Raw genomic sequence first — 27084 nt, forward strand, 5'->3', positions numbered from 1 at the left:
TACTCATTCTGCAGAAAAATGATGCCTGTCTGTGTTTTCTATTAATAATATTTAGACTGATATTACTGCTGCATTAATTAATATTGAATTTTACTACTTCATATAATGTTGGGTAGTTTAATCTACAGCAATGCATCATATTCTACAAGATTAGAGAAAACAGCCCTGTTTTCTGCTTTGTGACCACATACTTTCCAGCTAATCTGAGAGGATTTTTATATAGTTTATTTCACTGTATTTATTTCATTTTCTCAGCCCATACAGGAACACTTCATCCTTCATTTTATCAAAAAAGTTGGAGATACATGGTTTTCATTGGACAGTTAAATAAATGTAGTGGAGTGAAAAGTACAATATCTACCATTAAGTATAAAGTTGCAATAACATGCAAATACTTGAGTAAAGTACAAGTACCTCAAATTTGTAGTGTTAGGGAGTAGTGAACTACATGTATTTAAAGTTATTATGAGGAACTTTCATATTTTGTTCATTTTGGAGGCACCTGTGGACAAATGTGGTAGAAACACTGACTTGTTTCATCTGATTCGTGAATAAGAACAACGGTTGTAACTGCCGATCTTATCACAGATACTCTAGTTTACTTTTGCACGTCATAAAGAGGCATCAGCGTTAAATTGAGCTTGTTTCATAACCAGTTGAACAAGTCCTTGTGGCAGCTTTAAACTAGTATTTTAACTGCATGGTTGTGTAGCTAACTACTGAAACTACTGACATGTTTTACTGTTATGCCTGAGGTAACTCTACCACTTTTGTCCACAGTAGCCTTTAAAATCAACACAACATGAAAGTTCCTTATAGTAGCTTTAACTACAGCACTTGAGTAGATGTACCAAGTTGCATTCCACCACCACTCTTTCAAAAATACTTATTAGTCGATCATGTCTTTTCATTTTTTCAGTCACTTTTCCTGTTCTTCAACATACATTTAATGACCTCAGCGGTCCGCAGCCTTGACATTGTTTATGGGCTCATTATGAAGCTGCACTGCAGGTTCTGGCTGTGGTATGCTCAGGCTTTCCCTGGAGAAAACGTTTTAATCTTTCTATCCCTTTAGGTGGATGTTTTTGATTGTTGTCTGGAGGCACCTAAGCATTTGTAGTTTGCACTCGTCAAAGCACCTTAAAATAACAAGCTAGTGTTGAGTCTTAGAAACACAAGGATGCATTTTCCCCTTTTCCTTTATTGTTAAAACAAAGAAATATCGTGAGAGATATATTTAAAATTAGAGCTAGAAAACAGAATTTGCATTGGCAGGACAAAACAGCACATTTTAATAAACTGAAGCCTTCTACTGCCAATTTTACCCCATGTCATACTTCATCAGAGCCATCCAAGATTTTTTTTTTTTGTTCCAGTCACTGCTTTACTGTCCTGGTTTGTCTTAATATTGTACAAAATGCATCGTTCATCAATTACAAGTCCTGCGAGGTCAGAAACAGAGAGGAATCTTGTCCTTCAAAACATGCCGGAACAAGAATGGAAGCAGAATTAATAGGAAAATTCCACATTTACAGTTCAAGGTCCACAGCCCCGAAACGCACACAGAGAACCCAACCTACAACTCATAAATCAAAGGAAAGATTGAAAGCAGTGAGCCACTGTGTGGAAGACAGTCGGAGCTGAGAGGGCTCTTTCAAAAGATCACATCCCAAACTCCTCTCTTCTCCCCCAGCCCGAGGTGCCAACGCCTGTTGTGCTGCAGGTGGAGGTCTACAGTAGCGAGGGTCCATCCTATGAAGACGATGACGGAGTCTGAGTTTTTATCTTGTCTGTCTCTGGAGGTGTGGCTCTTCGCTTGACTGTGTTGTTGTGCGTTTCCTCGTCGTCTGACCTGACCACAGGGGTGTCTCCCCCATTGGCGTTGGTCTGGCTGTCATCGGAGGAGTTTGAAGACGTGGAGGACATGCGAGACTTAGCCTCGAGACCCTCAAGGACATGTCGAAAGAGTCCATTACTGATGACTTCCTCATTGTTGTTGTTTCCTTGGACTGTGAGTCAGACAGAACACATTGTTAGGATGTAACCATGCAGTGTCTTGTAATCTTTGTTCTGTTACTCAACAAAAATATTATGAAACACTTTTGTTTTTGCTCCAATTTTTCATGAGTAAAAGTAAAATATCTAAGACTATATTTCTGTCAAGTATTCTTTGGTCACAAATATTTTACAATCTGTGTGGGAATAGTTTGATCTTAAAAAAGACATTTATTAGGCACTGAACTAGACACTGAACTATACTAGTGTAAGTATGGCTATCTCACATAGAGCTACAGATTTTTTTTCCCAGGAAGGCAAAATGATGACCCATCCTACTCTGCCTCTGACTGGCTTACCCTGATATCCCTAATCCTAACCAGTCACTTCTCATGCAAAAACCCTAACCAATCCAACCAACAAAGGCAATGAGTATTGGCCAATCAGAGGCAGAGTAGGGCGAGTCATGACTTTGCCCTCCTGGGAAACAAAAGTGGTATTTGTGGCCCTATGTGAAATAGCTCAACTTCTGTGCCTAATAAATGTCTTTTTTAAAGATGAAACTGCACATTTCAGAGTGCTGCCTAAAATATTTTTTTTGTAGGCCAACCCAGAAGTTAGGTTCGCTCCAATAATATTTTTTCCATTGGATTCTGGATTAGTACAAAAAATAAGCTCTTTAGCAAACAAAGGTTTATGATACTAACATGTTTTGTTCGGTGAGATAATGATTTTTGAAGCGTAAATGCACTCCTCAGAAGCCAAAAGGTAATATCAGGCTATAAACAAACTCAGCTCATATAGCCACTTGCCAGCAACTGCCTTTTTAATGACGTGTAAATGCTTCAGCAAGGTATTTACTGACTCATGCTATGTCATAGAATGAAATCTGAATGAAAATCTCTCTCTCTCTCTCTCTCTCTCTCTCTCTCTCTCTCTCTGTCTGTCTCTCTCTCTCTCTCTCTCTCTCTCTCTCTCTCTCTCTCTCTCTCTCTTGTTAACCACAGACCTCATTTCAGGCAAATAACAGAAGATCCCACAGATTTTGAGACAAAGTAACCAAAGGTGCTAACATGTTAACTCATTTCCAGGTTTTAGGACACATTCCTGCTGCATTCTACTGGAACCAGTCAAAGGCACACCTATGTAATAATCATGCTTTTTAATCAGCATCTGTCTATGCCATGTCTGTCAGTGGGATGGACTATCTTGGCAAACAATAAATGATGGAAGATTATAACAAATATGAGACCAAAATTTGAGAGAAATAAACATGTTTTTGTGCACAGAAAAAGTCTCACATCTTTTATGTTAACTCATAAAAAATGGGAGCTAAAAACAAAAGTGTTGCTCTTATATTTTTGTTGAGTGTATTTCCTGTTTCCATACCTGGAAGTGGGGAGGTCAGCACCCCGTCTTCTCCACTGGAACTGAAGAAGACATCCAAAGCCTCCTGGTCAGAGATGTCAATCAGTTCCATCTGGTCCAGCAAGTCCACGTTCACCTCCATGGATGAGACGCTGCCAATTGGAGCTGCAGGAGAGTAAACACATTTGTACATGAGTGTGCATATGTGTGTGCATGTATTTACAAAAGTGCCACCAGTCCTACTTACGTCTCTTATAGTCCCGAATGCAAAGGTGCGCCGAGGACAGGTAGACGTCCACATCATGCTGGAAGACCTCCTCAAAGAAACGCTGCCTCTCTCTCAACTTGAGCTGCTGTGCTGCATCCACATCTGGGTGCCTCTGGCCACGCTCAGTCTCGGCTGCCGATTGCAACAGAGGGACAAGGGGTTAGATACCAGCTCGGGTAAAGTTTCACACCTGATATCTGGAGTTTCAAGACCTGAGAGCACGTAAGTCTGTATTCCAATCAAACACTACACATGAAGATTTCACAGACTAGTTTCTCTAGTCTGTTGGCAGGAGAGCCAGTCAGTGACATAATCTGGTGTTATATAATGTGACACTAATGTTTTACAATCACACAGGAGGTCAAATGTTGGTAGCCAGAAGGGGGAGACATTGAGCTGTAAGTGAGAGACATAGGGAGGTGGAATCTCCTTATGGACACTGCTGACATTGTCTTTCAAAATGTAGTATAGCAAGGAGGCATAATTAAAAGTCAATCACATACATCACAACTAATAAAAGATATATCTGATATCTGCAATGTAAACAGTTGTCATTCCTATATGGATTATGACACTAATGCACTACTTTTTCTGATAAAACAAATACAACAAACTGTTACTTTTGTCACTATTTAAACACACTCTCCTAACATCCACACTGTAGTAACCTGCATATTTAAATCAGCCCTGATCCACAGATTGATCTGCCAAACCAAGCCGTCAGGTCCTTTACTTAGTTAATCTTGTTTAAGGTACCATGCGATCCCATTTTCCCTCTCATCAGCATCACTGCAATAAAGCTGAGTGCAAGTCCAGTGTGTGAGTGGAGGGCTGAACTGCAGCAGTGTGCCTGCGAGAGGACTGAGGAGAGGGGAAATGCTGCACTCATTAAAAACTGGATGGTTTTTCTGTGGATTAAACAAATTACAAATAATGTGTTAACTAATGAGCTTTAGAGGTTCTAGTAAGTGGACAGACACAAGCTAGCTGCTTCCCCAGTGCTTCCAGTTTTTGTGCTAATCTATAACAGGCTGCTGGCTCCAGTTTATAGACTAACCACGTCCTTCCTCAAAATTACCCTTTAGACACATATGAGTGGTTTCTATCTACCAGTTTAACTCAAGAAAGCAAACTGTTGCTTTAAATTCATTCAATAGAAAAAGATCGATTTTTATGCACATACTCTGAGTATGCACTGACAGATATTGCAGTCTTTTATCATGAAGTGCAGTTCCACTCTTGCCTCCTTTACATATAGGCTAATGAACATGTTGCACAGGCATAATGGCATTTAGTCTTGAGGAGCAACCTGCAGACAGGGCTTGAGCTAATTGGATGAGGCTTTCAAGCCATGTCTATACTGGGAATAATGTCAAGATTATCTGGCCCGTGTTGAGAGCAGCAGTCACTCACAGAGGCCCTATATATACACCACTGGGTGATTGAGGGTTGAGGGAAGACTTTCAGCTCAGGATGTTTAAAGTACCAGGAAAGGAGAGGATTCCAGGGATTCTCTATTGTCTCTGACAGCATGAGACTCCCGCTGACAAAACCTGTCACATAATGAACTACAGCCATGACATAAAAGAGCACTGTGTGGGATTTAGTGGCATTTAGTGGTGAGCTTGCAGACTGCAAACATCTTACGTCACCCAAGCATATAAGAGATAGTACGATGGCCAACAAAAAACGGGGGAAAAATGCCAAGGGTTGTATCTACTGTAGAGCCAGCATTTCCTTTGTCCATTCTGGGCTACTAGAGAAACATGGCAGTTCAACATGGCCGACTGTGTGGAAAAGGACCCACACTCTGTAGATATAAACAGCTCATTCTAAGGTACCAAAAACACAATTACTTTTATTTTCAGGTGACTACACACTAATAAAAACATACTTAATTAATATTATATCCCGTTTCTGCCATATTCTGCCAATAAAATCACTGTAAAACATACAGACTGGACCTTTTATAACTGCTGCAGTCAGGATAAAATCTGCAAACTATAAATCCCCAAAAATGCAGATGTTGCCTAAAAGCAGCAACAGGTTGCCATCCTCAGATTGCTGCATCAGCACAGTCCTCCCCATGAACCGTGCCCATGCACATGTCTGCTGTGACAGAGGGACACGCGCCTGTCACTTCAGCTCTGCTCGGCCCTGTTTGACACCCTCCCTCCTGGGTGCAGGGACCTCACTGGCTCTGCAGTCAGACAGGCAGACAGCGTTGGAGGGAAGGGAACAAGAGGACAACTCAAACTCCAGGCCTGACAGCACCTATGGGCATACAGTATCTGTGCAGAACCTGGAAATATGAACGGGATTCCCAATAGACTGAAAACACAAAAATCTACGAGCAAACTGACAGCAAAAAGTGATGAGTCAACAATACCTGTGATCAGTGATTATACTGTGTTTGTGTTTAAATTATGGAGCTGAAATAATAGATCAACGATAAACAGCATCCCTATGTTTTGTTTTGTTTTTATGATGATGGCTTTAGGGGATCCTGACATGCATCCTGTCTTATTATTTTAGTTTTTAATTGACAGAATTCATAAAATGATCTGTTAAACTGATGACCTGTCCTCATTCATCCTCCTTCTTCATTTCCATCTCTCAGCAACACTAAAGGCACTAAAGGCATACTTTCCAGACAGTCTGTTTGGCAGAGATATCTTGCCTTTCAGTCCTTAGTGTGGGTACATATTTCAAACACCATGGCTCTACAAGGCTGTCTATTACAGATTTGCTCCAAGTCAAGCTAGGAGAACCCTTGTGATATAACAGAGTTAATTTGACTTTGAAAAGTGCCTTCAGAGCTAGACACTACCTCTTCAGCTGTACAGATTGACCCCTTGATTGTCTTTTCTGAAAGTTTACAGGCTACACCAGTTTAGCATCGCTCATCTACAGTGTTGTTGGATTCACAGTGAACAGTTGGAAAAAAAAAAGTAGCAAGTTCCATGCAGGAGAACCATATATGTCATCTTTTTGATTTGTTTTCCTTGGCAAACCCAATCGTTCTCACTTGCAAGACATCAAACATGGCAGCTGGATGCCCCTGTGCTTCAAGCTGTGATGCTGTGTCTATCCATCCAGCGTCATTTCTGGAGGCGCCCCTGTAGCATTATGTTTTGATGTGCCACTGAAGTCAGGTGATGTATTATAAAAAGTGAAAAAGTATATGTATGCAGGTGGTGGGATGGATGGATGAGTTTAAACAAACACAGGACTTTCATCCAAGAGACTGGGGTTCATGTCCTGTGTGAAACCACTATCAACATCAGATTCTTTTTAACTAATGTAATGTAGGTACATTAACTTATATAACAAAAATACTTTTTTTCTTTAACCCAAACCATTTCCCTACACCTAACAAAGTAGTTTTGGGGCCTTTAAAAGTCTTCCTGAGTGTTGCATATTTATTAATGCTAACTTGGTGACAGAGTCCTGCAAGTGCAAAACTGACATTTGAGCGATATCTATTCCGGTCTCACTTGAGCGTCATAAGTTGAGGATGTTTTTAACAACTTGGGAGTGATCAGAACAACATGGTGCCTGTACCCATATTGCATCTTGAGAACAGTTTGGTCAGAATAGTTTAGAGATTCAAATGTTTTCTGATAGTAGCTGCTAGCCAGACAGAATCAGGTGTCATTTCATTCATTTTGAATGGAGGTTGTGCGTTTTGGCTGCAGTGGGGATGCCAAACAAGAATGTTGTGGCCTATGGCAGAAAAGTTGATGGAACTTTTGGAGAAATGCAGCCATATGTCACATTATGGTGGCCAATCACGAGCCAGCAAACAGAATTCTCCACAGTCAGTCTGAAACATCTTCAAAAGCGGGCACTATCCAGGCAGAGTTCAAGGACCAAACAATGATAATCTCTCAGTTTTGTCCTTGCTTATATATTTCATCTTCCCAGCTTTGACGTCTGGCTGCAATTTATGCTGCAAAATAACGACACCAGAAAACCTCGGCTGATTTGCGCCTGAATAGGGTGAGGAAGCGCTGAGTAGTGAGAAAGTCAGTGAATCAGAGAAATAAAACATTTGGGATTGTTTCACCGTGGTTATGGTCTAAACACAAATAAATACCCATGCACACCCACCACACACACTCAAACCTGCAGCTAATTGCTGCACTTGTAGTTGCAGTCGCAGCTTGTAATCTTTGGTCTCAACAGACGCTGACTCAAGTGCCATCATTTGAGGCAATTTATCAGAACGCTTTATACAACTCGTTTCACATATGCGATGCTGCCTAAGACCTGTGAATAGATTCTGATGTGGAAAATCAGCGCACTTCCCCTTTAAGTAATTTCCATCACTGCTCTTCACCACACAGAGACAGAGAGCAGGTGTGACTACACGTCCCGTGCAGGAGGTGATGTTAGCGATTATGATGTTGCAATGAAGGAGTGTGACAGTGCAGTCAGCAGGGTACTACTGCTCTTTTGTAGTAAGCTTCCAAAAAAAGAGTGATACGCTCAGATGGCGAATGATTACAAGTTGTTTATATGGTGTCAGTCATCTTTATGGCATTTTGTCTCTGCAGCACTTCTGTCTTTGTGAGGACATCTGAGGTTGTGTGTCTGCGATGCTCTCTTCTCCTCGCACTGTTACACAATCAGGAACACTTTAGTTGAGGGCAGCAGCACTGACAAAGCAAGATGTCAGTCACAATCAGAGGCCGCACGAACGACATGAGTGTTTGGATGAAAAGAGCTCCTTGTTTAATGTGACCATCAGAGGACATCATGTCAAACAAAACGCTGGATTTGTCCTGGATGAATGACTGTTCTTAAAAAGAGAGCAGGCAGGACTCACATACCACGTCTGTGGTGCAGGACAGAGATGCTTTTCACTGCAGACTACAGGTTTAAACACAGTTTATTCCCACTCAGTTAAACACTGATTGATTACAGCATTGATTGTTTCTACTTAAAGGCAGAGGCCTGTGCAGAGTTAAAGGTCAGCTACAGATGTATATCCTCACATTGATTTGGCTTCCCTCTCCAGTTCTTTTTTCCATCGGATCACCTTGATCAATACGTCCTCCCTGACCGCGGACGACCCCTGCGACCTCTGATTAGTGCAACCAGTCACACGGGAAAATCCCCAAGAACAAGACCAGAAAACCTCGTCCAGCCATGGAGTCCACATGAGATCACATGTCTGGTCTACTACAGCTCCACCACAACCCAAAGTCTTTAGTTTCACAGCACAATATGTCTGAAGGCTTGTGGCTGCTGAACAGAGAGAGCTGACGGAGAGATAAACAACCTGCAGGCTGGAGAATGACCTCATATTCTGTCTTTGTTTGTTTACATCTTTCTTTCTTTCTCTGTCTTTCTACTCTTTTTCAGTCTCAGCCTTTCTGTCTGTTTCTCTTTTTTTCTGCCTTTTTGTTAGTCTTTTTCATGACTCTCTTTTTGTTTTTTGTCCATTCCTGTCTTCCTGTCATCTCTTGTCTTTTTGTCTTTCCCTCAATTTCTTCTGACTCCTATTGTCAGTTTTCTTCTGTCTTTCATTTTGTCTCTGTTTTTTTCTGTCTTTTTTTCTGTCTCTGTCTGTCAGTCTTGCTGTCTGACATTCAGTCTTTCATTCTGTTTTTTTGTCTTCCTGTCTGTCAATCTTTGGGTCTCTTTCTGTCTTTCATTTTGTCTATTTTGTCTTTATTTCTGTCTCAGTCTCTGTTTCTGTCTTATTTATATCTCTCTTACAGCCTTTTTCATTTTTTCTGTCTTAATATTTCTAATTTTCTGACTCAATTTGTCAGTTTTCTCCTGTCTTTCTTTCTTTCATTCTGTCTTTTTCTAACTTTTTCTGTCTGTTTCTATCTTTTTTTAATCTTTTTTTCTCTACCAATCTGGCTTTTTGTTTGTTTGTTTCTATCTTTTTTTAATGTTTTTTTTCTCTATCAATCTGGCTTTTTGTTTGTTGTTTGTTTCTATCTTTTTCCATCTCACTTTCTGTCTTTTGCTCTCCTCTTTCTCTCTGTCCTTCTGTCCTTTTGGATTTTGTCTCTGTCTGTGTTTCCTTATGTCTTTTTTTGTCTTTTTCTGTATTTCTTTCCATCTCCTTCAATTCCTCATTCTTTACTATCTTTCTATCACTCTCTCTGGCTGCCTGTCTCTCTCTATCTCCATCTCGGCTGCTTCTGTCTCACCCTCCTTCCTTTCTTCTCTTTCCTTCCTTCCTCTGAGTGCTCAGGGACTTGAGAAAGAAAAGGTCATAGATCAGGGCTCAGGACCAGCTGGACACGCAGAATGACTGGAACAGACACAAAGATAGAGACAGACAGAGAGACAGACAGACAGACAGAGCGGACCGGACGTGTGTGCCTGCCACTCTGCCTCCCCACATAAAGACAAATCCAGATCCTCCGCTCAGGGGGCAGAGAGAGAAAGAGCCCATTCAGAGACGGACAAAAGCAGAGATGTAGGAGAGCAGGACTGGCCTGCACTCCTCAGACATGATGCCATTTACAGGAAATCATTCTGAGTGAAAACATCTAAACCCACCCTCCAGTTTGTCTAGTAAAGTTACACCCATGAGATGTTTTAAATTCCTCCGTTTCTGTGGTTCTTCACTCTTTTTTGCTCAAATTAAATGTCCATAAAAACTGTGTCATGATGAGAAAGACTTCTCAGAAGATCCAGGCATGCTGCCAACAGATATAATGCATCATCATCATCATCACATGATGATACAGAGATTGTTCAATGGGCCTCTGTTTTCACTTGGACTGTTCACTGTAAAAACACGGACAGGGATTTAGTGGAATCAACTGATCTTTTCTTATTTATAATTTTATTTATCCAAGCAGATTCAACTTAATATTTTTAGTATTTATTTTCAGAACATATAAACATGGGTTCTACTGACAAGGAGGCTTTTGACTTAAAAGATGAGTTGAATGAATGTAGTGTACAGAGTGCAATCAACTCATTTAATTATGTCTCAAAAGACACACAGAAAAAACTCTGGTTAGACCCTTCTTTTTTATAGTTTGAAGAAAATGTGATGAAAACTTGCTGTGTGTTTAATATACTTAAGTCAAGTTTGCTTGTTTTTACAATAATAAAAACATGCAAGCCAATGCAGTTTCACATTTTGTCTTTGTGTCAATGATGGAACAAAGTAGCTCCAACAGCTTTGTGTAGCTTTGTGTTAAATAAAAAACTAACTTCTCAAACAGAGAAAATGTAAAAGTAAATCAAATTTGTTTCTGATGTTCGTTAGTGTGACTGAAGAGTTGTTGGTACAACTTAATATCTTAAGCTTACTAAACATGTTTTCTCAAGTATAACTAAATAATATCATATCATCATTTATTTGACAAGAAAAGTTCATTTGGTTTAAATTATTACAAAATTACCTCAACTTGTCTTTTGAGATTCAGTCAAACATTTTTAAATTGTAAGGCAGGCAGGCTTTTTTTATATAGTATATATTGTTTTCTGAGCAGAGCACATTTTCTGGTCCATAAACCCAAACAATCAGGTCACTCTCTATCTATTTAGTATCGTAATGTCACATGCCTCTTTTTCCACTGACATGTTTTCAAGGACAGGACCCTTATAATGCTGGTTTAGAAGCACCGACAGACAAACAGCACATTGATCTGGGGGCTAAATGAAGAGAGAGGCGGGCTCAGTGTCGCCCACAGGCTGCCATTAGCCCATCACTGTGCTAAATGAAAATGTGAGCCCACTGGCACAGTACCCTGTGAGGGAGGAAAGGGAAGGTCAGGGCAGAGCAGAGCAGAGAAAACGACCTCCCCAGATGATCCTGTTGTTTTTACACTTGTTGGTTGAAGGAGCAGCTCTGGCTGTAACACCTCAGTAAACAGTAGTTAAACAGAAATCCCAGTGGGGCTCCATCGTTTCCTCCTCTGGTTTGATTTGTTTGCCCAGCTCTTAGTTTACTCTTCATCACTGTTCCTGAGAAGTGGCTTCGCTATACAAACAGATGAGGTCATCCCCGTTTAAATGGCTGTGGTGGTGGTACACATTTCCATGTGTTGTCTCACCTATCATCATTAAATTTAAATAGCAGACTGCCAAGAAGAAACATCATGCAGCATCAATGGTTTAAGTAAAAAAAAATGTCCTATTCATCCATAAATAAATAAATGAATAAATGTTAAACTATATACAAAATAAATATAGTAACAAATAAATTAATGAATAAATAAATATTGACCTGAATGATAAAATAATACAGAAACTAAAATTAAAATATAGCATTAAATGTTTTCACTTATTGGCTAATTTGACCTCTGCTCAGGTTGAAGTAGGGCAGAGCTATAGGGGAGACTGGGGGAAATTGTAACTTTTAAAATATTTTCCTTTATAACTCAGACTACCTTAAATAAACTACTGATGCTGTGTCTGGTAATGTTACTTAAGACTTTTACACCTCAAATAAATTTTTTGTTGAAAACTTGATCCTGCTCCTGTTTCACAGTCAGAGATACAATCTCTCACCAGAATAACTGGGTATGTTCTAATAGCCCCAGGTCTCCCCTACTAGAAATACATGAGGTCACCAAACTTCATGAAGAAATGAAAAAGTCCCCAGACAAGACTAATAAGGCAAAACAGTCAATAGTTCTAATGCCTAGATTCAGGCAAACTTTGGTACAAGTACTATTAGAGTACTATTAGATCGCTGGAATTTAAAATAAGTTTTGTTTTTCCTGTAATGCTTTTGTCTCCATATCAGCCTGCTACGTAGTCACGTTCATCCACTTGGTGCACACACACACACATCATCCACGATTAGTTACAGGCTAAGCTGTGGTGACAGTAAGCCACTCCATTACTGTAAAGGAAGTGTGGCTGTGACTGACAACAGTAAACAATAAATAATCTTCTTATTAGGAATAAACCTGCCTCCTGAGTGAGCTGTCCATAGCTGAATAGAGTTGACCTGTGCTGTTGTTTAACGTCTGTCATAATGTATTTGTACTTAGACAGACAAATATGTTAGGTGGTATGCGGTTTAAAAAGTTTAAGAAACACTCTAAACAATGGTAATTAAAAATAAAAATAAAAATAAATGCTAAGAAATAAATAAGTAATTAGCACACAGATAAATTACTCTTTGCAATTAATCAGGATGTAGACCAATGTTCTTGATTTATTTTTACATTATTTCTATGATTTATTATTTATTATATAGACATAACAAAATAAATAAATATTTGTAGAAATTTTGAAATAAAGTTTTTATATGTCTCATGATCACCTGTTGGCACTAAACCAGCCTGGCTTCTAACCATCAGCAGACCTGAAGCTCTGAGGTAACACTTGTTTGGACTGAGACTGGCTGCCCTTTCCACCCAGACACTGTTTGTCAGAGGAGAGAGATTTTATTTCACATGGACAGGTTCCCAACTGTGACAAAAGAGGCTGCAGAAGAAGAAGAGGGCCTTGAGTGGCTGTAAAACACAGAAAGGCAGAAAGAAGAAGAGTGCGGGAGGAAAGGTCAGGCAGGACAGGAACGCTCGCAGAAAAAAACGAGGAGGAGGATGTTTTAAAAAAATCTAAAGTATGATAGGAGAGAGAGGTTAGCCAAAAGTGAGTCAACACCAGGGTGTGGGTGGTAGAGATGGAGAGGACAGAGAGGAGGAATTCTGCACGGGCTCATTAGTTAAAGAGGATGTCTTGTTATTTTTATTGAGAGTCTCTTCCGTACCTTCGAGCGCAGCATTGACCTCAACCGCAGCAGCAGGCTGTTAACAGTGTACAGCTGGTCATTAGTGGATCAGTCTCTCTGCTCAGGCTGTTACAGTAATTAATGGTGTCTCAGTGGCCATGAAGGATGGTGGAGCAACTGGTTGGCTACAGGTAGAAGATTTATACTGCTCAGCAAGAGCAGTGCTGCAACAATAACTGCATGTGCTAATTTATCACAACACTAAAAAAGATGATGTTGAGTGCTTCAACACATCCTGGTCAGCACATCCTGAGAGCTCCCGCTGAAGTTACTCCTGCTGTTTTACGGTTTTCTATTTTCTGACGACCGCAGTTTCAGAAGCATCACGTTGCTCGCTCACTCAGTGGCACAGCCCTTGAACGGTTTACGTCCAAAGACAGTAGAAGAAGAAGTGTACAGAGCTTCTAGGTCTGAGAAGTGAAGCCAAGGCAGAGGTGCCTTAAACCTGTGTTCTTTTCTAATGGCCAGCAGGGGGCGACTCTTACGGCTGCAAAACAAGATCAATTCAACAGATGAGAGAATGACCTACTTCTCCCTTGATTTATTACCTCTGTTAAACAATTTCCTAGTGAGTTTATGGGCTCAATCACCAGTTTCACATCTTCTTCTATAAAGCTTGATGTTCATTTTGTAAATTATGGTCCTATTTAGAGAAAAACAGATGATAAAGCAGGGTATGATTTAGGGCGGGGCCACCATATGATTGACAGGTCATTCTCAGTGAATCTGTCCAGTGCAAGGCACAGGGCTCATGAGTGGGGGTGGGTATCAGTACTCAATATCTTTAAGGTATCTATTGAAATTACCCAGTACTAAGTAGTATTTAAACTTCACCAGTCAAACAACACCTACATTCAAATCTTTTGCTACCCAGATCTAGAAAAGACAGACTATTTATATGGTTTTGCTCGCACAAAATAACAACAAACATTTGTTCTATAGCTGAACCTTCAAAAAGAGGTATCAAATGAAGTTTTCCAGGGGTATCTGTATCACTTTAGGGTACTGGTATTGTAATTTGAACAATACCCAGCCCTACTCGTGAAACTCAGATCAGTCTGTCAAATAAGGCAGTGCAGATCAAACATGGATCAAGACTGTGTTACCACAGAAACATTATTTAGTGTACTGTTTTCATTTTAACATGAGAAAACTTTCAACCAGGCGGTTGGGTTGTGTCTAGAAGGGAACCCAAGATTTGTAAAGGTCTCTCGAGGTCTGTACATGTTTCTTTATTGTCTACATGGAACAAACCAGTTGTTTTATAATGTAACCCTGTAAGATATAGATAGGTTTAGAGACAAAAACACCTGGTTATGGTTTTTGGTTAAAGTAATCACTCTTGTGAGAGTCTTCACTTATCTGGGGTCCCCTTCTAGACACGGCTCCTCATCTCCTCGGTGTGTGTCGGTGTGCAGTTTGCTGTCTGCTGTTGTCTAAAACATCCTCACTAATGAAAACTGTCAGAGTGACATTGATGTAAATGATCCTGCTGCTTTAATACAAAAACATGAATATCAATCACCGTTTTGTCATTATATAGACTGAGCTGAATAAAGGTGAGGATTTTTCTCCTCACAGGACAATATTTTATTAAACAAATAAACTATTATTAACAAAATAAACAGATACATATGAGTAGTGGCCTTTTTCTAAACTACTGCTGGTTCTGTGGTGTTTTAAATCTGAAGCTTGCAGTGCACCATTTTTAAGGCGTTTTGGCCTTAATGTTAAATTTAGCAGATCAATATGGTCATCTGTGTCTGATGGACTGATGGGTTATACCAAATGTAGTGCCTTTGAGGGTTTCTGGACAATATTTGTAATGTATTTTATTTAATAAAGTTACTTTTGAATTACACTTTAAACAAATATCTCTTTAGGGTATCGGTGATCATGTGATTAATTGCGATTAAATATTTTAATTGATAGACAGCACAAAAAACAAAAAAAACAAAATGGCAACCGCCATAATGCCAGACTTGAGGCTTCCAAATGGTAGGCCACAAACCACTTGGTGACTCTGTCCACTAATATACTGTCTATGCTGAAGTTCCACCTTAGTGGTAGGACTTTTTCTGTTGATATTGCTGGTTCTAGATCTGCTTGACTGCACTATGAGGTTCCTCAGGGTTCCTGATTCTGTTCACCATTTACATGCTGCTACTGGGACATCTCATGATCACACTGTGTCAGTCTCTATGGTTATGCAGATGAAACTTTATTTTAGCTGTAACCCGAATAATTTCAATGGAATAGTTTCACTTAAAAACTCAAGGACAAGAAGAGTGACATACTTTTGATTGGCACTGAATCCTCCAGTTCTTAAATTAAATAAAACAAACATTATATGCTCAGATTCCAATCCTACTACTCTACAATGCAGGAACCTTGGTGTTTTATTTGACAGCGACCTTAGTTAGAGCAGCCATATCATATTTTTAATACAGTCATGCTTCTTTTGACATTTCTGTCCACCAAAAACCTTGAAGAAGTCATTCATGTTTTGTTTCATCAGGGCTGGATGACTGAAACTCTTTTCATTGCCTGCAGCAAAAAATCTCTCTCTTCACTACAACTCATCCAAAATGTGTCCACCAGGGTTTTAACAGGTACCGGAAAACCGGAGACCATTTCTCCTGTCTTGTTGTCTTTGCACTGGCTGCCAGTAAGTTTTAGAATTTATTTTAAAATTTTACTCTTCACTTTTAAAGCCAAGGGCACCCCGGTGGACACTTCATTGTGTTTTCTCTACCGAAAGGACTCACTAGAGGGTATTTTATCACAGTGAAGGGCACCCTAGAGCAGTGGTTCCCAAACAGTGTGCTGAAACATGTTGGTGTGCCATGAGGCAAGTCCAGGTGTACCTTGGGATTTTGTGACAATCATAAATTACTATTGCAATACACAGCTAAAAAGTTATGTACGCCTTGAACACACTCATTTTCCCATATAGAGTGGAATGCTATACCTTAGAAAACCTGTCAAAGCAAGTTCTAGTTTTCGCTATTCAATCACCACAAAAAAGACAACACTGCTAGTTTGTTTACATCCATACCATCAGCGACCAGATGCTAACTTGCAGACAATTGCACAAGTCCCTCCAATCCGAGTCCCAAGCAAGTATCAAGTAATTCGGTCCAAGTCTCAAGCAAGTCCCAAGTTTTTTTGTCATGGGCAAGTCAAGTCAAGTCAAGTCACAAGGTTATGTCGAGTCAAGTCACAAGGTTGTCGAGTCAAGTCGCAGATTATGTCAAGTCAAGTCTCTCACTATTGTTCCTCATCCAAAAAAGAGCATGCAGTCTAGTCTGCATTGATTAAAGCATAAAGCTGTTAATTTTATCTATTCTTACATTACATGTTTGATCATTTAGACCAAGGCAGATGGGGAAAGGCTACATTCCTGGGCCCAGGTTGGAGGGTGCAGGGGGTGCCAGGACCATAGATAAAGAAACTATATACTTCTATTTCTATATCTATTGTGGGACCTCATTAAATTATGGAGTAATTATTTAAAATATTTCAAAACAGGCCTATTTGTGTTCAGTATGCTCTATGTGCGGTCGGTAGAAGTCCGATGCACAAAGAAGAAAATAAAAGAGAAGAAGAGAAGAAGAAAATAGAGGCTTTAGAGATTTATTAAATATTTTTTAAAAAGGTGATGACCATAAAGCTGAGACCTTTACAGTCTGTGGTTGAGACGAGCAAAGTCAACGTAGCGCAGGGTAAAAAAAAAAACTAACAAAACAAAAACAAACAGCGAAGCTATATGTTTACCAGCCTTGCAACGTAATATTGTCCAGCTCTAATGTTAACATCCATAGGTATAAAAGCCACGACACGTCTCTCTGACTGACTGTCAGAGAGGAGGCAGAGAGAGGAGGAGAGCAGCAGTCAGGTGAAAGAGTGATGCTCCAAGTCCGAGTCGAGTTGCAAGTCATCAAATTTGCGACTCGAGTCGACTTGAGTCCGAGTCCCTATGACTCGAGTCCAATTGTCTGCTAACTTGCCATTTACTTATGCCATCTGAAACACACATCCAGTGGCAGGTTTATATCACAGTCTACATCTTGTGAATCAGGCTATTTCTACACTAGTTGTTTTTTATTGTTTTATGTTTTATTACTTATTATTACTATTGTTGTGGTTGTTATATATTTTTCTCATTTCTCAGAACAGAAAATGTTTTGAGCCAAAGTGACACAGACAGGTGGCCACGCTTGTAAAATGGACAGTAATATCTTTGGAGATTGTGCACTTGCACTGCCTCACACTTTGATTTTTGGTTTCTCTCACTCGCTGTTTGCTCTCTAAAAAGCTGGGCTCCAGTTGCACAGACAGTAAATTATTTATGCGAGCTGTTGATGTGTGTCTGTGTGTCTGTCTGGTCAATATTTTAGTGCATGCGTGTGTGTGTTTGTTTCATTTGCATATTAGATCTTGCTGTTTTCTCTGGGACAAAGCAGTGTCCAGCACCATCAGCCCAGTCCGTCAGCACAACAATGACATCAGTGTTAACCCTCTCCTTCCTTCCCTCCCGCCTGGCTTAAACCCAGACCGACAATAGGACACTGTTTGTAGGTCAGTGTCTTGTCCCACTGCCCTCCATAAGCCCACAAGCACATTGTCATGAGTTCTGATCAACACAATAGGCTTCACCATCTGACAAAGTACCAACATACCCATGTTTTTTTTCTACACTGACTAATCCTCTTATTCAGAGTGACTATTAATGAACATTCGAATTGACTTATAAACTATTATTAAAGCAATCTAACCAGCCAATAATGCTCAAATCTCTTTGAGGGCATCAGTAATCACTGGTGCATCTGGAGTGGCTGTCAACAATCTGACAGAGAACACTGCAACATAGTTGAGCTCAGAAAACCCTGTCACATTTTTATCAGATAATTAAATCTGTAGTCACGCTGAAAACATGAAATTATCGAGTGAAGGTTGACTGTGTATCCTCTCTGTCTGATGGAGCCTGAACAAGAGAGCAAGGCAAGCAGGGAAAGTGTTCTTTCACTATTATTAAACCTTCACAGGCCGACCTCTCTCATGGCATCACTTCAGCATTCACACCGCTCCACGTTCTTCCTGGGAAAGCAGCCCTGCCTCTCCACATATTTGTTGGGGAGGCTGGAAGCTATTTTCCCTTCAGCTGAAAGAACTGTAGGAATGTTTGGTTAAACTCAACACAATCTCTCAGACATTTCTCCTTTGTTTGCTGAGGCTTTGGCAGTATGGCCTGGAGATGCTGTGCCAGCTACAGTATAGAAGACTAAGCATGATTTTATCATGACTTATTGTAGCATGGAGTGGCCAGAAAGTTTGCTACTTCAAGTTATAGCGATCATGAACATTGCATGTGATTAATTTATAAGATTAAGTCTGAGCTCCATGTTGTCTCATCTTTCATGTAGCTGCAAGCACCAAGGATATATTTATATTCTTATAATATTATTTGAGTTTATCATCTTTTCTCAAATGCAATTACTTGTATTGCATTATTAATTTTCTCTATTACACTTGGTGCGCGTTAATACTGCACAGTTGTTATTTTCCTCTACATTGTGTTTTTAAATGGCCCTCGCACATCCACTCAGGTGATTTCACTTACTGATTAATTAGCCCTCTCGGGTTTGATGCCGGGTAGAGCCATAGCTACTAGAAATACTTGAGGACATCAGACTTTAGGAACCAATGAAAAAGTCCCCAGACAGGCCTAATGAGGCAAAACAAGTCAAAACACCTTTGTTGATGAGCTGTGGTTATACAGAGCTTTAAAATGCTGTTGTAATGCATTTATGAGCCTTATGAAAAGTAGTGTGTTTGCCTTGCCTTTTAATTAGACATATCCCTCCAAAAGCCTTAAAGTTTCCATCCTAACAAATGGAGCCAAAAATACTCTGCTATGATTAATATTTCGTTTAAAAGGATTTCACCACAGTAAAAAAAAATGAGATGAAATTTGGAATCTGACCCCTGCTAAGTGTAGTTAGCATCTTTTATTTGATTATGTTGTTTGTTAGCTTGTTAGCTTGTAACTGGGTGACAGAGGTGATGCTTACTATCACTCACTGCGAAGTCCACTCCGCCCTGGAGGTTTCAGCTTCCTTTGCGTGCATGCTGGTTTTCAGATTTGTTAACTGCTTACACAGAGCTGAGGCAGAGACCTGAAGAGTCCAGTAAAAATTCTCTACAAGTGATACATTTAATCAATTACTAATTGATTGTTAATATAAAAATAACTACTTTAATTTCCCACCTTTTTCTTTTTTATAGTCAGAATAATATTTTGTGCTGAATTTGTGCTGCATGGTTTACACATTCAGGATGAGTGTTCATATGATGAATTGCTGTTGTCTTTCCGTGTAGGACTCTGAGCGCTCAGTGTTTGCCTGAGGCTTCTGCTCTGTCTCTACCCAGAGGACTCGGCTGAACAGTGAGTAGATGGATTTGTTAGAGAACTAATGAGAGGAGCTGGTCTGTGTCTCCAGGGCAGCACAGCTTAGACTGATGAATTGATGGGAATCTTATTGAGCCATCCATGTTAGACTGTTCAGTATAACGGCACACCAACACGCACCTAATCATCTTAAAGTCATGAGACATTGTTTGTGATATATAATAATCTGCACATTTACACCATGTGAACTTCTCTCACATGGTAATTTATCATCCTCTTGATATTCCTGTTGTTACTCCAAGAGCATAACACATTATTAGCAATTCTTTCAAAAACAGTGACTGAATTGCTGGAAATTTTCATTTTAATCATGTCAACATCCATATTATCAACTATCAAGATTTTTCTACCATACACTAAACCCACTGACGATTCAGTATGGTATAGTAGTATATTAGTCATTATTTATCAGTCCTATCTTTGAATACAATGAACACTTGGTTTACACTCAGTTCAACCCAACTAAAGTCAGTCTGGTCCCAAAAAACACTGAGCGTCTGTAGAGACTCACTTCATGGGTGCGGTTGTAGCCAGAAATACAATTTATATTTTCAGTTGCATGTTTAATTAGCTTGATCAGACTGAATTACCACTTTGTTTTCTGAAATTGAAGTGTGACATTAAGTTCATGTTAGCAGACTTGTTTGAGGCAGAGTATTTTACTTCGCTTGCCTTCAGGAGATTTACTGTTAGGTAAGCTGGCAGTTGCCTTTGTCCCAAAGCTACCAAGGGTCCATTAAACTTATGGTTAAGAAAGCTTTTTTTTTTTTAAAAACTAATTGCTAATTAATATATTGTGTCCTTCATATTATCAAACACCAAACAGACACCAGAAAGGTTAATTTACATGTGTCTCAGGGCCTCCCCACTAACTTGGACTATTCTGTGATCCCACTTCAGAAATAATTCAGGAAGACTGTAGGCAACTTGTGTAAACAAACAACTTGGCATGGTGTACAGACTGTTAAAAAATGAAGTGACTCTACCTCAGCGGTGCTGAAAAAAGAAGGAACCATACTTAAAGATAGTATTCACCCTTCTGTCGTCCAGAAAGAAATACAGAAGTGTCTGCTGCTGTATCATCAGACTACAGAGCAGCTTCTTCCCCAAGACTGCTGAATTTGTCCACCACACGTCACCATAAATAAAAGTTTACTTTTATGTCTTATTATTTATACAAGGATTGAAAATGGTTGAGAACAAGGGACATGAAGGGCCACATACCTGTGTTTGCCTTAGACCCCAAAATGACTAAATCCACCATTGACCCTAGCCAATCAGTAGCAAACTATTCTTTCTGTCCCGCCAGCATTATTTTAAGTTGATATAGAAGCTTTGGAAGTGGTTACTAAAGCAGTTAAAGTAATGCTTTTCACATTGATTGAGCAAATATGCTGATTTAGGAGTCATCATTTCTGCGGTCAACTTACAACAACCTGTATGGCCGCATCGATTTTATCCACATTTATTGCCTTTTTACAGCCATTTATCTGTCGACATTCTTCTGGCTCTTACATGGGTCCCCATGCTTGATCCCATTTTTGCGCAACACCAGACATTTAAACTGATGAAAAAATTGGAGCCATGGGGAATGATTCAGAAGTCTGCCACCCGGCTACTGTTCAATTATACTGTCTCTGATTTTTCATATCCCGATATGGAGGTCGTAATGCTGTTTCAAAGCCTCCCCCACAATGGAGTTAAGCTTTGGTTGGGAAACTTTAAAGCCAGTATAATAAATATTTTCCACAATAACAATAAATTATCTAAGTCATTCAGAGACAACCTACAGAGTATTGTTACCCACCTCTGCAGTTTCCCTCAGCTCTACAGGATACTTTATTATCTTTAAAGGTCCAGTGTGCAAGATTTAGCAGGATTTATTGGAAAATTGAATATTATATTCACAAGGATGTTTTCATTAGTGTATAAAGACCTGAAAATAAGAGTTGTAATGTTTTCATTACCTTAGAATGAGCCATTAATAGCCACAGAGGGCACGGGTCCTCTTCTGTGGAGTCTTTCATGTTGGCAGACTCCCTGGAAGAGGACCCTCATAGGCTCTTCTAGATTCTACAGTCGCCTATAATGGACTTCTTCCTTAATGGTTTTGTTTTGTAGTCACTGCAGGTTCTCCAACACACCTGGAATGGCAGAGAAGGAATCTGCAATCTTGCAATCTGCAAGTTCACCAAATCCTACACACTGGTCCCTTAAGCTCTTTGTTTTGGTTTTACTGGTCTCCACACCCCCAAAAGTGTTGTTTTCGGCTGCAAGAGGCAGCTGTCTTCAGCCTCACCTAACTCCACAGCAGACAGACATAGTTAGCAACTATCTGGTGAACATAGTGCAGTGTTTAGCAGGTAGAGAGCCAGCTATTTCCCTTGGGAGTCAGTGGAGGAGACCAAAACCAGAGCTAAAAGAGGGTGAATATTGGACTTACATTCATCAGGTGGTCACAAATGTGGTTCCAAAGGGATACTAATGTTTGCCTGTGACTACTGGATGTGTAAATAGGGCACTGTATACTAACAAGTTCACCATAGCAACTTTATAAGTTCCCAAAAAGACACCAAAAGGCGAAAGACCACAGGTTTGAATATAACTAGAGTAAAAACAGCTCTCAGCAGAACGTTCAGAGGACATGAAGTCATTGTTGGTAGGTATAGCCACACACAGGTGCTCAAGAGAAACAAATAATGAGAATGAGAAGTGTGTAACTCTGTCAAAGCCCTTGTTTCAGAGGAGACAGAGGGAAAGGAGGTAGAAAAACACCTACATATTTTGGTTTACACCTACTTTAATATGTTCAGTTTGGTCCCATTTGTATCTCCTCCAGCTCAGACATTAAACTCCAGTGACTAGATAGCAGAAGAGTACAGCAGAGACATATGCTGTACTGTATGTATTCCTTGGAGTAAGATCAATTAAAGATACAGACAGTATGTGATTTTTACTCCTTTAATTTGCTCATTAAACAGAATCCACTCCTCAGTCCTATCTGGGTCATGTCCAAGGGGACTTGGCTAAGAATACATGGAGAATATAGACAATTACTCCTACACCCGGTGCCCTGCTGTCTGTAACGGGCTCTCAACAGCTGGTCAGCCCTTCACTCCACAGCACACCAACATGCCGCTCTCTGGCACATTCCCACAATAATCAAAACGTGACAGAGCGGACTGTGGAGGCATAGAGCAACAGATGGGAGACGTCTTCTCTGGAGTCACAGCCCTGATCCTTTTTAGCCTCATGAAATCACACACTGATCTCACTGGGACTAATTCAATTTCAGGTCTGTAAGTCCGATCTGGGCCGGTGGTGTGTCTGCGGAGTGAGCTGCAGAGACCCCGCTGCAGTCAGTCAGCCGACTCTGATGAGATCTGCAGGCACAATCCCATTAGAAATACGAGATCTTTGTCTGGAGCTGTGCGCGGTGGCCCCAATCCAAGCTTGCCTTGTGTGTGTGTGTGTGTGTGTGTGTGTGTGTGTGTGTGTGTGTGTGTGTGTGTGTGTGTGTGTGGGGGGGAATGCATCCCCTTTCCTGTGCAAAGAGAGTGTGACCTATTCACTTGGTATTAGTGAACATGACTCAGGGTGATGATTCAACATTCCTGTCTGATTTTTTGGGGCTGGCACAGCACTTGGAGCAGTCACTTCAGGCAACATCAACACAACAGCAGCTATTTAACACACTGGCTGAGCTGTCACACACCGGCTTCTAAATTATATCACACACATACATACACAGCTTATGCCTCACAGTAACGGAGCAGTGAATAAATTCAGTGCCCATTCACAAACCTGCAAGACACTGTCATTTGTGCATTTTCTTCACTTAAATTACATTAGTTTAAAACCAATTAATATAATAATGGCAGGGGATGTTTCAATACAGATAACTATATTAGAAAACATCACCAGTACTGTCAAAAAAGCTGGTATTGGTATCAGCAAGTATGCAAGTCTGTGCACCAGTCTAATACCATAAAATTTATTAACCCCAAAACTGTCCTTATGTAATGTATTTGTTCATGTTTTACAAATAAACCATAAAACAACAATGTCAATCATATCACATCCATACAGGGTTAGTGCAGCTGTTTAAAATAATAATATATTTTCTTTTTAACACACTTGTATCAGATCAGTACTCAGCACCAGCAGACTCAGCGGGGGAGACAAGGGGTGCAGTTGCCCCCTTGGTGCCCCTGCATGTCCTCTGGAATGTCCTTCCAGCGGACAAAACATGATAAAGTGACCTCTAGGATGCCAGGGATTGGAACTGTTTGACCATAAATGCATCACAACTTTAGGTTGTGGTACCCCTTTTAGGTTTTGTTTTTTTTTTTTGCCCCTGCCCCACAGAAAGCCTGAGTCTGCCACTGGTGCTCAGTGCCAGCAAGTTCACGTACTGGATTCAGTATTGGGAAGGAAAAAATTGTCAGAATTGGAACATCTCTAATACAGACACTGGATTTCATATAAAAAAGGATTTCTGACACTTCAAAAGGTGATACATGAAATGGAGAAGATGGAGAGATGGTGGGAAAGGTGAAAGGTGAGTTTTATATTATTTACGTGCCTGCACATCACAGTCATGTGTTGCTTGAGTTTCTTTGCCTTAAATGTTCAATCTGTGTCTCTGCTGTGCTTCTGACAACCAAATATGGAGAGTACTGTTTCTCCTCTCTAATGTCATGCTCCACGTCTAAAAATACAAAACTGTGTTAATGGAGCAAACTTGTGATAAATCTCTAAACATCCACCTGATCTACAAGATGTGTTTAGAAGTTTTAAAAATGACTCACAGGGCAGGCGTTTGTTGTGAAGGTTGGCTGATGAGGAACTCATGCTGCTGCTGGAGAGTCGTAGGAAATAATTGGAGATAATCAATCAGAGATCAATCAGTGTGTGACAGCCGGTCATCTCCCTCCTCCTCTGCTCCAAAGTGACTGATGCTCTCTGCTCTGCTCTCCTTCCCCGCTTCCCTCTTTCCTCTCAGTGGACTCACTCTGAGCCACTTGGATGAAACGAGAACAAGTTTGTGGCTCTGTGGAGCCGACCAGCTGACCAATGACAGGGAGGAGGGAGGAGCTGAGGGAGGGAGAGCGAGGAGGAAGGGATTGAGAAGAGGGAAGGAGGGATTTTTATGTAACGGAGTGGAAAATACCAAGGAGAGACAGGCACATGCCTTTGTTATTTTTGTCTTCTTACACCCCCTCCCTCCTCACCCTCCGTTCCGTCTCCTGTTCCCTGCTGTCTCCCTGTTTTTTTTTTTTGTTTTTTTTGTGCAGATTTAAATCTCCCTTCTGAGTCACCTTCAGGGTCAAGTGATGTCAACAAATGTTACTTGAGCACAACAATATCCTTCTAATTGTTGTAGTTTCGTAACAGTTTTTATAAGTAATCAGAGGTCATTGATTCTTCTGACTAATTTAAAGTTTTTTCCAGGTTTCTCTTTTTCAAAGTACATTTTTGTTCCTTGCTGATGACTGATTAATATTACTATTACCTTTGGAGAAAATGTGCTACTAGTAGGGATGTAACAATATATTAAACATCATCAAAAAAATGTCTCAATACCATACCAAAATGTGGTGATATCTACCGAGATATTACATGGTTAATTATTTTATTTTACTATTTTTCTTATAATTTTATGAAAGCACTGCTGTTGACTTCTGCATTCTTTTTGTTTTTGCTTTTTGTACCTACATAATTCAAACATGGCCACTTTTTTGAACGTGCTTCATAACTGGCTACTTTTATTTTATTTTATTCAACGAGGAAAGCAGAAGCACTTTAAGGTAAAAGAAAATAAATATTTTATAAAATGTTGTACATCTCAGATTTATTATTTGATAAAGGCCTTTTTCAAGTCATTATTCTTCTTTATTTTTTAATATCACAATAAATAAATAAATATAAATAAATACATATCATAAACTTTTTATAATGATGTAATCGTCCCGTGAGTTTTTGGTATTGTTACATCCCTGTTGGATAAAATTCAAAAAGTGATTTCCTATCCCAAAAAACTGGGGCTGTAGACAGTGATTCAAAGATCTGCCACCAGGCTACAGTTACACTGCCTCTAATGTTTTGAAAAATTAAAAAATAAACAACAATATGCAATATGAAAGTCACTCATTGTAAAAAAGAAAATCTGTAGAATTTTTCATCCAGTTTCCTCTCTGCTCAACAAGCATTTTATAATGTTTTTTAAATCAAATGAATGTTAATGTTTCCCTGTATCTGCTCATTGACATAGATGGATGATGGATGAAGCCAAAATATTCCTGATTCAAGCACTGCTATCTTGCACTTGTGGTGTGATTTGGAGGCACAGTCTGTGCCAGGGGCGCCACCAGGGGGGGAAAAGTTAGGACGATTCTAAGGGCCGGGCCTGACAAGGGGCCTTTTGAGGACTATCAATATTATTTTAATAGTATTATCTATCTAATCTTTCAGGGGGCCCAAGATTTCTGGTGGCGCCACTGGTCTGTGCATTAATTGTTGGACAGAGTTGGACAGAGGTCCCGCTGACTCAGGGCTCAGCTCTCAATCATGACTTAAAACCCCCTTTTTATACTGCATATTAGAACATACTTGAACAAACATCAGTGTGATAAGAACTACCTAAAATCACCATCCTTGTGGAAAATTAGTTTGATGTTGACTTTGATTATTTAAGTTTGTTTTTTAGTTTGGATGTATCTACTAACATGCAGGGGTGGGGTGTATGACCTATGCTGCAGCCAGCCACCAAGGGGCGATCAAGAAGTTTTGGCTTCTCTTTTGCAAAGCTGTCATGTCATTGATCTTTACATATGTCAGTTTATCTGCTGGATGTGTACAACTGTATGCTAGTTCATCAAAGCAACTTTATAAAGTGATATCAGCGTTGTGTCTATAGTTCTGTCTGTGTTGTGGTGTCATAATATACATATTGACCATATTTAAAAAAATTTAATATTGATATCATATTAATGTACGTGATAATACTGTGTAAATAATCAGCACCAATTTTACTCAAGAAAGTAGAACTGTTTGGTGTCTTTTTAGATGCATATCTTTCAGATATTATAGATATATAAGAAATATCCACATTTGAGCTGAAACCAACATCAGTTGATCAATAATTCAACGGACAGAAAATTAATCAGCCACTATTTAGAGAACCTCTAATCATCATCGTTTCTGGTTCCAGCTTGATCCGGTGAGGATTTGCATCATTATTCTGTTAAA

General features: G+C 39.8%; 1 protein-coding gene across 1 annotated transcript; it reads right to left on the reverse strand.

Annotated features, from left to right (window-relative positions):
• Nucleotides 1-1181: 1181 nt before the first annotated feature.
• On the reverse strand, nt 1182-24867 carry LOC146331237 (dysbindin-like). Its single transcript, XM_084728691.1, has 4 exons — nt 24645-24867; nt 3611-3763; nt 3385-3528; nt 1182-2009 (listed from the first exon to the last, which is right to left on the reverse strand). Exons 1-4 carry the CDS (start codon nt 24685-24687, stop codon nt 1753-1755), a joined length of 597 nt encoding a protein of 198 aa, XP_084584817.1. The 5' UTR covers nt 24688-24867; the 3' UTR covers nt 1182-1752.
• Between the last annotated feature and the right edge of the window lie 2217 nt (nt 24868-27084).

Source organism: Lutjanus erythropterus, chromosome 2 (assembly GCF_056507025.1).
Source record: "Lutjanus erythropterus isolate fLutEry1 chromosome 2, fLutEry1.hap2, whole genome shotgun sequence".
Classification (NCBI taxonomy): Eukaryota; Metazoa; Chordata; class Actinopteri; order Lutjaniformes; family Lutjanidae; genus Lutjanus; species Lutjanus erythropterus.